At 41.7% G+C, this 14,350-nt stretch overlaps 1 protein-coding gene across 3 annotated transcripts in view; it reads right to left on the bottom strand.

Annotated features, from left to right (window-relative positions):
• USP24 (ubiquitin specific peptidase 24) overlaps nt 1–14,350 on the bottom strand; it is a 97,319-nt gene that overhangs the window by 6,475 nt on the left and 76,494 nt on the right. For all 3 annotated transcript variants that reach the window (XM_015566967.1, XM_015566965.1, XM_015566966.1), the window contains 10 exons: nt 14,199–14,312; nt 13,381–13,477; nt 10,925–11,041; nt 10,194–10,286; nt 8,594–8,696; nt 6,804–6,925; nt 5,805–5,918; nt 3,652–3,717; nt 1,355–1,421; nt 102–180 (listed from right to left, as the gene is read on the bottom strand). In XM_015566967.1, the coding sequence (XP_015422453.1) occupies nt 102–180; nt 1,355–1,421; nt 3,652–3,717; nt 5,805–5,918; nt 6,804–6,925; nt 8,594–8,696; nt 10,194–10,286; nt 10,925–11,041; nt 13,381–13,477; nt 14,199–14,312 (972 nt within the window). The remainder of the gene's footprint in view (nt 1–101; nt 181–1,354; nt 1,422–3,651; nt 3,718–5,804; nt 5,919–6,803; nt 6,926–8,593; nt 8,697–10,193; nt 10,287–10,924; nt 11,042–13,380; nt 13,478–14,198; nt 14,313–14,350) is intronic.

Genomic DNA, 14,350 nt, shown 5'->3' on the forward strand with positions numbered 1-14,350 from the left:
TGACTGAGGCACACTCTCCAGGTACTAACACAAGACAGGTTTTTTCTGGTCATATTTGACTTGTAACCATTTCCTCTCTTCATTTTTGAATCAATACTTACTTTTGAGCAAGAGTTACCAGAAATTTGACACATTGGTAGCAGCGACTGCTGTCCACATGATTACTGTGGTGCATCAGAGCTGAAGGGAGAGAAGAGAGTATTTGAACAATGAACCACTAAAATAAAAATGGGTCTCCTGTTCTGAAAACTTACAACAATCTACTGACAAACAGATAAAGACCTAAATTAAAAGCATGGTGCTGACTCAAGAGGATCCCCTAAATTCTAAAGGGTAGAAATACTAAGTAGTATTCAAGAAACATACGTGGTGGTGCGACTTTGACTTTTAGGAGAAACAGATGGAGCTAAGATTTATATTGGCTGATTATTCACCCAGAGACCCCCAAGCTTTTCCGCCCACCACTCTGCTGACAGAGAGGAGTTAGAACACTGTTAGTGTGATAAATGGAAACTTACCGTCTTAGTTCAGTTCACCAAAGAGTCCCTGCTCTGGGCTTTGGGGATTGAAAGATGAGTAATACTTGGCCCCGCTCCTGGGGAGTGTACCCCTGGCCTGGGAGTTCAGAGCCTGGGTGGAAGCTCTGAGTAGAGTCCACCATCCAAGGGGTGTTCTAGAGCGTTGCAGCTATAGAACTTTTTAAACTTAGGTTTCTTTTCTAAAATAAAGGAGGTCCTAAATCTTTTCTTAATACATAACGAGAATGTGAAATGACTCCAATCAACTGGAAATACAGATGGATGGTGGGAGTTGGAGAAGACTATTTTTAACCAAACCTTTTCTAAGAAATTGCTCACTAAAGCCACTTCAGCCTTCTCAAAAGAAGAACTCTGCCCGAAACCTTTTATGAACAGACAATAGAAATTTGGGTGCATTTATACCACAGTCGAAAAACAATCACATTTCCTGAGTTTGACAACATCCTGAGCCTGAGGTTTTAATGGCTATAGGGTGGAATGAAAGTTTCTTGCCTTGGAAAATGCCTTAAACTTGTTGAAAAGTCACAGCAGCCTTGACTCTCTCCTAACCCAGTAAGGACCCCAAGTTGCACTTTACTGACTAAAGGTAGGAGAGTGTCCAGGACGATCAGGTCGCTGGTTTTAATTCTCACGACCAAAATGAGGGAACCAATGCCTTAATCAGGCTTCTGTTGGATTCCTCACTGATGTATGCCAGGGACGCGGGGTTGGTGTGGGAGATGGACTGGGGAGGCAGGAGGCAGACCCATTAGGGAGGAGACTGGCTACCTGCACATTCACTGCTGACACTTCCCGTTAAGGCCGGGCATACTTGCCTAGTAGTCCATTTTCTGTCTCAAACACAAATTTGACTCGCTCTACTTGAATGGGATCTTCAATGACCTGTGAGAGGAAGGAAACAAGTTGGTAAATGAAAGAAGAACTTAGGTTATAGCCATTGGTGCCTCTTTTTTAAAAAAAATAATTCAATAGGTTCTAATTTAACAAAACCCAATACAAATATCATGTCACTGCCATATATTTCAACATCTTACATTTTAAACTACAGATGAAAAGCTACTGAGTAATATCTGAAGATCCATTTATTTCTTATCAATGTCCTCTTACTGACACCTACCGTTCTCTGTGGGTTATAAGGACGTACATTTCATGATCCTGAGGGTGAGAGGTTTAGAGTTTAACCTGTTTACCAAACTGTGTCAGTTTTGCTACAACACAGGCTCTGCAAGTCCACAGGCGGGAACTGTCTTACTGTCACTGTGCATCTAGTGCAGTGGTTCTCAATCTTCTGGCCCTTTAAATATAGTTCCTCATGTTGTGAGCCAACCATAAAATTATTTTCGTTGCTACTTCATAACTGTAATGTTGCTACTGTTATGAATCGTAATGTAAGTATCTGATATGCAGGATGGTCTTAGGCGACTCCTGTGAAAGGGTCGGTCAACCGCAAAGGGGTCGCGACCCACAGGTTGAGAACCGCTGGTCTAGTGCCTCACACCCGATTGTGCACAGTGCAGCCAACTCGACAGGTCTGCTGCCGAGCAGATGAACAATATGCAGCCCTGCTTCTGAGGAGCAAACCTTCCAAAGTTTGTAAAAGCACCAGGAGAAAGGACCAGGCTTTCTATAAATGGCATTCATGGTGTAATTCCTTATTTGGAAGCACTGATTAAATGCCTACCCTGTGCCAAGGCCCACAGGCCTACACCAAGTCTTAGGGACATAAAGGGAACCCTGTCCCTCCTCCCTCTCTTTAAGGAGCTTCTGGGCTAGTCTTTCTCACTAGCTCACAACCAGTCCCCAAATTCTATTGATTTTCTTTCCAAAACATCTCTTGACATGTCCTTTGTCCCCTTTGACGCTGGTCTTGCCTCAGCACAGGCCTTGTTATTTCACACTCAGATTACTGTCATACACTTCTGTGTAACTCTTCCAACACTGCCCCTGCTTCCTCCTTCAGTCCATCCTTCAAAGCAACTGCCAAGGGCATCTTTCTAAAACATAAATAAGGCCACAGAGCTTTCCTGCTTAAAACCTGTCCATGGCGCCCGTCACTGACAGCAGAGGTTGCAAACTTAAATGTCGGAGGCAAGGATGACAAGAAATGAGCAAAATGGGCAAAGTAAGAGACAATAAGGAGCAGTGAGGGCAGCAGTGAACTGGAGGTCCTGTGCTCCAGCAAAGAGGGCAGGCTGCTGCTGCTCTAGGTGATGGTGGCCTGCAGGACATGGGACCAATGTGGCCAGGTTAGCGGCTTTCTCAAGATAGGCTGTATCTAGAAATCAGAAAACAAAACCACATGGGCCATATAAAACAGTCAATGGACAGGATGTGCTCCCAGGCTGCAGTGTGCAGCCACTGCCTATAGAAAGAGGTCCCCTCACAGGTCCCTGAGCCTTGCATGCTCTGGTTTGGGCTTCTTTCCCACGCCCCACTCAGTTCCACTCCTAGTCACACACCTCCTTCCAGCTCACTGAGCAATCAATCCAGGGGTCTGGTTGGGGGAAGGGGCTAACTGCATGGCTCAGATTCTGGCTTTGTGATTTATCAGAGGTTGGTCTTAGGCAAATCACTCCACTTCTCCAAGTTCTAATTTCTAATGTGATACGGTACTTTGTTGATTATAACTGAATTTCCCCCATTTTTTATATTTCCAAAATTGAGATGCATCCTTCAGTCAATTACATTTCAGTTTCATGGCTTGTAAAAATATTTCTAGTAGAATAAAGACAATCAAGGGTACCTCAGATATGAGTGAAATATAGAGCCAGCAATTTCCCTGAGGTTACTGTGAGGTTAAACAAGGTAATACTTGTGCTTAGCACAGCCCCTTAGCCACAGCAGAGCCATCCACTGCTCCTCTGCTCTCTGTACGACAACTGCTTGTATACTTGTCTAGCTCCCTCACGAAACCATGAGCCCTTATAAGGTAAGGTTTTATTATTGCTCACCTGTAAATCAGTATTGCACAAAAAAAGACTGATATGAGGAGGATTTAGTAAGTGCAGGATAAGAATAGAAAAACAATACAAGCACAGGCAACTTTTAATTTATAAACAATGCTGGCTAACACATGCCTAAATACAAGTAAATCAAAACATGTATGACTTACCAATATCTCATGCAGTAGTTGGAAGGTATTCTTTAACTCGTGGGGTGGAGCTGTTTCTAGTTGGTTCTAAAATGTTTTTAAAAAGAAAATTCCAGTAAGTCTTCAGCGGAAAGCACATTGGTGTGTCAGTCAACAATGTCAGACTCAAGCCCTAGTTCCACCACTATCTGGCTAACCTTGGCCAAGTCAATTCTTCTTTTTGGGGGCCTCAGTTTCCCCAAGTGCTAAATCTGGGAACTGAAACAAACCACCTCCTCTGTGGTCCTCCCAGCTGCAACGCTCGTGGTTAGGAAGGAGAGAGGAGGAAGGGCAGAAAGAAGAGAATGTAAAGTCACTAAAGAGGCCCCCATTTTAATTTCATTGATACATATCCTATTTTGTTTTCCAGAATATGCTGCTGTTGCTATGAGAATGCAAATGAGTATGCTCTGAGATAAGTATGCTGAGTGGAGTATGGAAGAAAATCTGGTTTATGAAACAGAAAAACCTGCCAAGACGCACCTGTGAAGAAAGCAAGATTCAGAGACTCACTCCTGTGTGCATTTTAACAGCCTCACACAGATATGTGGATGGGGCCTAGGACCCTGCATCACCACATCACACTTCCTGGTGTCAGGGCTGGCACTAAGCGAGCATCTCCCTCCACGCCTCACGGACTCCCCACCACCTGTGAGGTCAAGTCACACTCCCTCCCACTGTGAGAGGAGGAAAACTACCTGAAGTCACAATCAGTGAACATTAAAGGGAGGAATGCAGTCACCTCTGATAGGTCTGCACAGAACAGGCTCAGGGCAGAGCATTTTAATAAGAGTCGGAAGACATAACCCACTAACCACCTGCTACTTGTCAGCACTACCTGTATCACTATTATAAATCCAGGTGCAGGTAACAGGGTGTTGCAGAAATTTTGTGGGCAGAAACAATACACATGGTATGAATTTACAGAAAGAAGCCTGGAAGGACCCATACCAATGTGGCATATTGGTCCCTGGGGTGGGGAGGAGAGGGGCAAGATTGGTTGGTGTTGTTGGAGAATGCAGCCATGTATTATCCATGTTATTAAAGATTAATAACTAATAAAAATGATCTGTGTAGGCTTACAGGTTTTTCTAGTAATCCCTAGAAAGGCAGTAAACAATATGGTTAAGAACACAGCCCTGGAGCCAGGCTGCCCACATTCAAATTCCCACTCTGCCACTTACTAGTTGAGACCCTGGACAAGTTATTTACTCTGTGCCTCAGTTTCTCGAACTATAAAATGCTGACAATAGTATCTGCCTGATAGGACTACTTGAGAATTAAGTGAGCTACATATGTACTCTGCTTGGAACAGTGCTTTGGCATCCAGTAAGTGCCACAGCGGTAGCAGTAATTAGCATACTGACCAGAGCTTCATAAGGAACTGTATCACCTTTTTAGGTGAGAAAACCCTACTTCTGATTTTTAAAATGGGGAGGGCATTTAATATGAAATTGGAAAACATTTACATAGTAATGGTCACACAGCATTATTAACTATAAAATTTTATTCTTAACAGTTAAAAACTGAACTGAACGCAAACGTGTTGCTGGTAAGAGAATGGTCAGGTCAATCATGGTAATGAGAGGATGAAAGATTATACCCACAGATACATTTTAGTAATATGGAAAATATTTATAATGTTAAGCAAAACCCCTCCACAAAATCATAAAGACAATAAAATCCCAGTTATGTTAAAATACATGTGTAGAAAATAAAAGGGAAATATAAGGGAATATTCATGGTGATTGTCAATGAATGATGGGATATTGAGTTCTTTTCCTTTTTTTAAGTCCTCACTGGAGGTTTTTTCCCCACTGATTTTTAGAAAGCGTAGAAAGGAGGAGAGACAGAGAGAAACATCGATGTGAGAGACAGATTGATTGGCTGCCACCTGCACTCGACCTGACTGGGGCTGGGGATTGAGCCTGCAACCGAGATACAAACCTATGACCCCGAAGGTCTGAGGGCCGATGCTCTAACCACTGAACAAACTGGCCAGGGCTGAGTTGTTTCCTTAAATGAGCCTACATTATTTTTATGATTAGGAAAACCAATGACGGTATTAGAAGCAGCATGATAACTGGGAGTGAAGGCCACCAGCCATCACCGTCACCAGGCCAGCGGAGCCCTACCTTAATGAAGTGCAGCATAGTGAAGGAGAAGTGCTCGTTGCAGAAGCAGCAGTACACCACCATCTCCATGAGCGCCAGGAGCGAACCCGTCAGCTCACGCAGAGCAAACATCACCTGGTGCGAGGGACGAAAGGAGAAGCGCTCCTGTCAGCTAACTGTCAATAGGTTGTTTCTGGCTTTGACTGAAACAGACTCAGATTTAATATCATCAACACTGCCTCAAAATAGGGCTGCTTTCTCTGCTAGAGCTCCATGGATAGATTTCAGGGTGTTTAGGTCTGCCTGACATTTAACACAATTTTGTGCAAATGTGCACCTTTTTCCTGAGTCACTTTCATCAGATTTTCAAAGGTAAATGCCCTCTTCAAATTAAAGTAATTACTGATAGATTCTGAAAATACACAATGTTCAATTTAAAAAAGATATATAGCATAGCACTGTTAATGTAGTTACAAAACCAGTATGACACATGGATTCATATCTACGTAAATCAAGTTACGTAAGGAATGGAAGATTACATTCTCAAGAGGGGCAGCTCTGAGTGAAAGAGGAGGTGATGGCACTGCAGGCAGGCCACACAGTGCTGTGAGCACCCAACTTCCACATTCCTGAGGTTTAAAACAGGTTATGTGCCTCAGAGTTCTAGTATTTCAGGATCGGGGACACATATGAGACTGGGAACAAAACCTCTGATATTAAACTGAATAATTGTGGTTGGCGAGGTGCCATTTACCTACTGGGACCTAGAGGGGTAGTTGGGCTGAACCTGGAGGTCCAAGTCCATTTGAGAGACTGAAGAAAGGACTAATAATATTCTCTTCAACCGATTATTTCCTTCTGACATATATATACGAAGAAAAATTAATGTGAAAGAATAATTTCTTCTCCTAACAATACCCTTTTTTATATCAAAATATAACTAATAACAAATAACAAAAGGTGTTTTTTCTCAATGGGAGAAATAAAGAGAAAAATGGCTTTAGGAGAACAAGGACATACCTCTAACAGGTAAGGTTTTCCTTCAGACAAGAACAACAAGGCTTCTACTTCCTCGTGGAGGGGCAGCAGAGGGCTTGAAGGAGCAATGCTGATAGGTGGCCGTTGTTTAAATACCCCAGGAGCTTCAGGAGACCAGAGAAACAAAGCCTGTCTCACTTGATGCTATTTCATGAAACAGACATCTACAACGCAAAGCCAATCATTCCCGCAAGCTTCACACACACAGCTGCTGAGTACTCACAACATGCTCTCTCAGTCCGGGGAGGAAGCCAGACTTGGAGACAGGAGAAATGTTTACCTACTTATTTCAATGTCTGCCTAAGTTGTAGGTGTGACTAGTAAGCTCTCTAGACAATCTTTCAAAGAAGTAAAAATATAAATCGTATGTGGAAAAAATGACCAATGTGACTCTGAATAGACACTGGACAAGACCCTGTGTTCCTCAAACACCACCTATGCTAAGCAGAATAGACCCACATGGAAGGAGTTATTCCTTTTGCTAGAAAAACAAGAACTCACTATTTTCTTAGACAAACCTATCTCAACTCAAGTTTAGGCAGCTTTGTCTTTTTAGATGAGTGAGTCAGATTTAGGAAGCAAACTCTACCTCAAACCATCCAAGTGCTCTCCAAGTCCCTTTAGAGCAGTGGTTCTCAACCTTCCTAATGCCGCGACCCTTTAATACAGTTCCTCATGTTGTGGTGACCCCCAATTTCACTGTTACAAATTGAACATAATTAAAGCATAGTGATTAATCACAAAAACAATATGTAATTATATATGTGTTTTCCAATGGTCTTAGGCGACCCCTGTGAAAGGGTCGTTCGAGCCCCAAAGGGGTCGCGACCCACAGGTTGAGAACCGCTGCATTAGAGGGTCAATAAAAATTGCTGGATCAGAGTGATGCGCTGTGATTTTTATCTCGTTTCTGGTGTTCAGATCTTACTGGTCATACAACACTGAAACCCAACCACGGCCTCTGGGTCAGAGGCTTGCATTCACACACTGGCTGCTACGCCACTTACTGGCTGTGGACTTGTGCAGTTACTACACGCTCTGTATCTTAGTTCCTCATTTACAGAAGGGGTAATATCCCTCTCACAGGTTTGCTGAGGGGATTATAAACACAACTGATGAACTAAAAGGACTATGGACAGGCACAGCCCACAGAAAACACTGAATATTTTTCAGTGGCTTTGGATAACTATATAGGACAATTTGCGTCTCTGCTCTATTAAATGAGGACTGAACTATTGGGTAGAGGTGACCAAGTAGTAAATGTTACCAGCTACATCATATATTCAAATGCATTTCAATGACTTAATGTACAGCTGAAATAAATCCCTTTGTTTTTACAAAGTACTTTAATACTTATCTCATTAATCCTCAATATACTTGTGGGGTTTATTTTTATTATTTCCATTTTGTACTGAGAATCAGAGGGCCAGATGGCCTGGGCAAGTTCACACAGCTAGGAAACTAACCCACACAAAGGCAATTTTATCACTACATCAGTTGTGCCAATTATGGTAATGAATGAACTCCGAATTGGTCTTTGATTCTAAAGGCTTTTTAAAACTTACATACCCCTGTCCCCAAATAAATGATTTACTTTCCCTTGTGACAAACTAGTAAAATAAAGTGAAGTTTAACAGGAATTAAAACAATATCAAATAGCCAAATGAGGAACAAGTAATACCCATTTAATTGCTAACATTACCCTCGATGCACTACTGACAAATTCAGTATCATTTCATTTTTCCGATGTACTAAAGATATGTTAAGCTCACCAACATTCCTCTGGGAAGAGACATCTGAATACAAAACAAGTAATGCCACTGTGTTGTGAAGATTCCCAAATTCTCGTGCTTGTGCGGAACTCCATCGCCGTATCTGTGATCAGAGAACATGAAGTGGACGTTTGTGTTTTGATTAGAAATAACATGGCCAGGGATGGAAAAGACCTGCTGGTTCATGATAATTTGGGCCACAATTATTTCTCAATATTTGATAGCAAAAGAGATCAAAGTACAAAAAGCCATAGGTTTTGAGCTAGTTAACAGTGTTTTCCCCTCAGACACATTAACTCACATTCTGAAATGAACCCATTCGTGTATTCGAAGTTAGGTATTGAGTGCTCACTATGTGCCAGGCAATTTCCCTGTACCTCAGTGTAATGGGAAAAACCCATGAGGCTGGTGACCTGGGGGCCAAGCCCTCTTGCTCCCCCCATCCTCTCCCCACCCCCCGCATTTACTATGCTGTGTGGGTGAGGGCGCGTTATGGTAACACTGCCCAACCTCTTGGTGTAATGGTGGAGATAACCTACCTGCTCTGGCCACTCATGGCTGTGAAAACCAAATGAAACCTTAAAAGTGAAAATGTTTTCAATGCTATGGGCTCCATAAATGCAAAACAACAGGAGTCCCTGAAGCAGAAGAGCCTGAGTGAAAAATGGAGATTGTAAATTTCAACGATATCCTTACACTGAGCAGGCTATGGGGCCAGAGCTTGCTTGCTAATACTGCCGAGTGAGAGAAGCACGGTGGAGACTGGAACCTGAGGAGGCCGGAGCAGCATGTCTGTCCCCCCTTATAAAGGAACGAAAACTCCTATGCGATCCGTTCCATTCAGGGGACACCGGAACTGGGTCTGAATCCCACTCCACAACACTTTAGCTCGGTGACCTTGAACAAGTCACTGAACTTGTCTGTGCTGTAATTCTCGCCTGAGAATGAGGATGAAACTGCCTAGTTTATTGACCTGTATCAGTGATATGGCATATCAAAGGACCAGTTGTGTCTAGTATATAACAGGAGCTCTATATAAATAGCATTCATCATTACTGCACCTTCATTTTAAATCTATCAAACAAAAAAAATATAATGAATGGGAGAAACACACCAATATAGAAACTTCAACAGGAGAGCCATTTTTCACGTATACCTAACTCGATTATTACAAAACAAGCTCCCTCCATTTTCTGAATACGAGCAGTAGTAAACCTGCAGCAGGATATAACAGTGTATAACAGTACAATTTCACATTTGAACTCTGGCCTTGTTATCAGCATTCCAGAAGTGACTGCCACCCGAACAGCCTTGCTGGCAGCACTAGACTCGCAGGGTTTTGAATCCCCCCATCAGGACCCATCTTTGCTGCTATAATACTTCATATTTTAATTGATACTCTAGTTAGTCTTTTCCATGGGTCGTTATTATTAGGGAATTCTGAGAAAAGCTGTAAAAATAATTGAACTATAAAGAATTTTAAAGTCGATATAGTATTAGTACCTGGACTCTTATGAGATTAAAAATATTTATCACCTACACAGAGAAGTAAAGTGACTACAAAACCATGGCTACCGAGGGGGCTGGCAAAAAGCATTACCTGATTGTTCTGGCGACTGGCCCCCAGGAGAAAGCTGATCATGTGTCGCAGAGCTGAATGCCGCAGGAGGAGGTCTCCAGCCCTAATACCTTGCTGTCACAAGATATTGAGAACGACAAATTATATTCCTATCCAGACAAAAATCAGTTTTAAAAACAGTTAAATGAGAAGTTTTAAGAAGTCTTAAAATGCTATAATCTATAATAATCTATAATAATAAAAGCATAATATGCTAATTAGACCAGACGTCCTTCTGGACGAAACTGGGGCTGTGAGGGAAGCCGGGTCCGGGTGCCTGCCTGTGGCAGGAGGGAAGCCTGGGTCCTAGGTGTCAGAGGGAAGCCGGTGCTGGCAGTGGGGGAAGGAAGGCCTACTCTTGCACCAATTTCGTGCATCAGGCCTCTAGTTTACATATAAAAATATTTGTTAAAAACCTAATTAAAAAAACTCTTTTGAGTTCCAATAGCCTCACATTGCTTCACAAAGGTTACAGAACACATAATTAGATACTAGTTTTAATGCAGACGTTTGCTGTCAATGAGTGTACACCTACTTGTATCCAACTTCCTGCAAGTAATATAATTCCTGAATTACGATTTTAAAGAATAAACAGCCATAAGACTGTATCATATAAATTCAATATTGACCAGTCTATATTTTTCCATGTATAAAATTCCTTTAAATTATAAATTTTCTGTGTTATGAAAGTATATTAGAAAAAAATCATTTACCTTTTGTACAAAAGTGTTGAACAGGAAAAAGTACTGAGCACAGTTTTTACAATTTTCTGGGACATCTTTATCCAACAGAGCAAGTAGTACCTCCAGTAACTGGTGAAGGCTTTTTAACTGGTCAGAGGAAAGATGAGATTACATAAAGAAAAACCATGTAAGACAGACATTTGCAACAGGATTAATTTGAAGTAAGTCACCAGAAGAACAAAAGGAAAATCTGGTTGATACAATCCAGTCTCAGATTCAGATGGATTTATGCTTTGGAGAGCAAAAACAGAAAGATTCAATTTTACCTGCTAGGGGAAGATCGGTACTATAGAAATACTTCAAAGGAACGCCTAGTTTTGCCTCCTAGAATTCAGAGTCAAGGGCATGATTCTACTGCCTAGTGGGCACATTTTCTGTAGATCCAATTTCTCTGTCTCTTAGAAAAAGGGTGGGGGTGCTTAGAGGAAACCTATTTCTGAGTCCCTCCCTCCACTATGCTACTTCTTTACATAATCACAGATGCAAAGAATAAAAACACAGACACAGGCATAGGGGCTAGAAACCAAGCCAATGGAGCAGATGGAGAGCACAGCCTGACAGAATGACAACGGCAATATCCACTCAACTGGGAACTTACTTGAAAGCCCGCTGACGCCTCATGGAAAGCTTTGAAAAACATTTTATTTATTTAGAAACCATTTTGGTTATCACATTGCTTCTTCGTTCCCTCCCACCCAACTGCTTTTGGACAAGTTCCTAGAAATTCATCTGTGATCTGAGAATGAAGACCAAGCTTACTCTTACTATTCCTGTTGATTTATTTCCTCTGAAGATGGTGTCGAGAGACTATTAAAATACTCCCAACCATCCTGTCACATCAGTATAAGTACAATAAAATCTAGCATTTACATAGCACTTAACTTTCAAAGTACTTTCCAATATAGAGTGGATGGCAAGAGGCACCATTTCCATTATGAGGGAAAAACTGACATAAAATGCATCAGCTGGATCTGGATATTCAATAGAATTTACTGAGGCAAATGCTTCCATGTTTATGCCCTGCACCACCACTCCTTCCCTTCCTACCACCTGCAGTCCTGCCTTCAGAGGTCACTGGGGTGATGGTGTGGCCTGACCCCATCTGTAGGGAGACTGCACTAACTCTATCGTTATCTTTTGTCTAGGTTGGTGCATGGGAGGAAGGAGAATGAGAAGGTCCTCATGCTAAATGTCTTACACAACTTCCACAGAGTATTTCAGAGCAATGGTCTCCAAACTGTCCTAAGCAACTCCCAATGACCTAGTTTATATGTTCTGCACTCAGGTAAGGTTTTGTTTGGAAAATGGTTCTGCTGTTTAAGCTGACTGAAAACCAATGCCTTAGAGTAAACATCAACTTCCTTATAAATCCTGAATTGAGAGACAGTCTTCCGGGCCCTTCCTAAGGGGCATATTCAACCTCTTTGTTCATTCTGGACTGAGCAGAGCTCCCTGGGTCAGGCAATGTTGAAGGAACCAAGTGCTTGGGTGCCAGGCACTGTATCTGGATTAAACATCTCCCTTACAAGAACACGCTCAAGGTTGCATCACAAAGTTAACAACTGTATTTGAAGCAGCAATTTTTAGAATCTGCATTTAGTTCATTGAGACACACTGCCTCCAGCCAATGTTTAAGGAGCCAATTAGTTTTGGAAATAACATTTTTCAAAGTTTTCCATGTAGTGTCAGCTGTTTGAAACAGCAAACTTGGGAAGTAGCTGCTGTATTTGCTAGCACTTAACAGATTGAATAATCAGACTTACAACATATGTCATTTATTTCCCTAGGTCTTAAAATCTTTGGGGATTGAGGATGGTAATAAATACCCTGGCTTGTTTTGGCATGTGTAGAATTTTGAACGAGAAAATATGTTACAGAAAATCGGGTTAGAAAAAGAAGAAATCCAGAGGAACAAAACAGATGAGGGAATAATGAAAACCAATGAAGGAACTATTTTGGCCAATAACCCTGAACGAATGGCAGTATTTGGTTTGGTTGCCAATTGCAGGTTTAGGTCATAAAAATAGCTCATGAAGAAAGAGACAAAGCCAGGGGTGGCTCAAAATGTCTAAGGATCTAGACGAGAGCCTCTAGACTCAGGTTAGCCTCAGTGCAGAGATCAAATACAAACTATTGAGAGAAGACTTTGAAAAGAGAGTGTTCTAGAGAGAAAATTCTGAAGCAGACCAAAGCAGACCTCAGTTCTTGGCCTACCTTGGTTTTTGGGGTATGAGGAGGAAAAGTCAGAATGCCTTCTACTTGGCATTCATCACAAAGTCAGTTCATCACAAAGTCAGTTCACAGAAGGTACATTTTATGTGGAGAAATTACCAGCTTGAAATCCTAGGTTCTCTTTCTTATTGTGGCCATTTTATACTTTTGGTAAAAACAGAACGTATAAATAGAAATTTAAACATGAGGCTGACCTTGTCCTGATAAAACAAGGCACTGTCCAGGGTTTTCTCCAGAATGGTGGCCACAGCGACTCGCACTTCTCTCACATTGCACTCCAGCAAGAATATCCTAAAATATAGAAGTGTGGTGTAAGAAAGCAAAACAGAACTCTCTAAGTCAACCTTCCCAACATGAGTCCCACTTGCAATCCAACAAACAAAATTACTCTAAGACGTTTGTTAGGTCTTCTGAGAGCTTTGGTATAGCTTGTGGCCACCGTGGAGGAGGAAGGCCAAACAGGAAAGCAAGACCCCTGAACATGGAACAGTGAAGCCCTTCCTTCCTCTTCCTCTCTTCCCCCAAAATGAGTATCTGTATAAATATAAATTGAACATTGAGCAAATAATCTAAAATTTTACGAATTCTGTTCATTCAGGAGCAGCTCTCCTGGAACCCCTTCAGTTTCTCAGAATGACATACTAGTTAAAGCTTGGAGCCAAGATAGCACCCCTGGAACCTCCTGTGCACCAGACTGTGGGTCCCTGAAGAAAGGGCCTTGTATTTTGGGTTTTAGGATGTGGCTACCTGTGAGCACTTGGCCATCTGCACACATGCTCTCCTTGCATTCTCCTTGAATACCCTGAGTCTAGTCTAACAGAGATGGTTTGGAAAGAATGATTTTGAAGTGACCCAAATAATTTCCTCACTGCTTCATTGGTGAAGAAAGTTTAAAATCAATTCCAATCAGAAATATAATTTCAAGTTGAAATAAAAAGAGTTACAAGAAATGTTAGCTCCCAATCACTGGAAGAAACACAAATTTCTTTTAATTAAAAATCTTGACACTTACTTTATCAATTCTCGTCCTTCAGAACCAATAAAATATTCAACTAGCCACTGACAAGCATCAAAACTTTTTGAAAGTAATGCTTCAATAGTGGCAATCCATTCTTCAGTATCAACCCTTTAAAAAAAACAAAGAATATTAGGAGTACAATCCCC

This window comes from Myotis davidii, unplaced genomic scaffold, assembly GCF_000327345.1.
Source record: "Myotis davidii unplaced genomic scaffold, ASM32734v1 scaffold79, whole genome shotgun sequence".
Lineage (NCBI taxonomy): Eukaryota > Metazoa > Chordata > Mammalia > Chiroptera > Vespertilionidae > Myotis > Myotis davidii.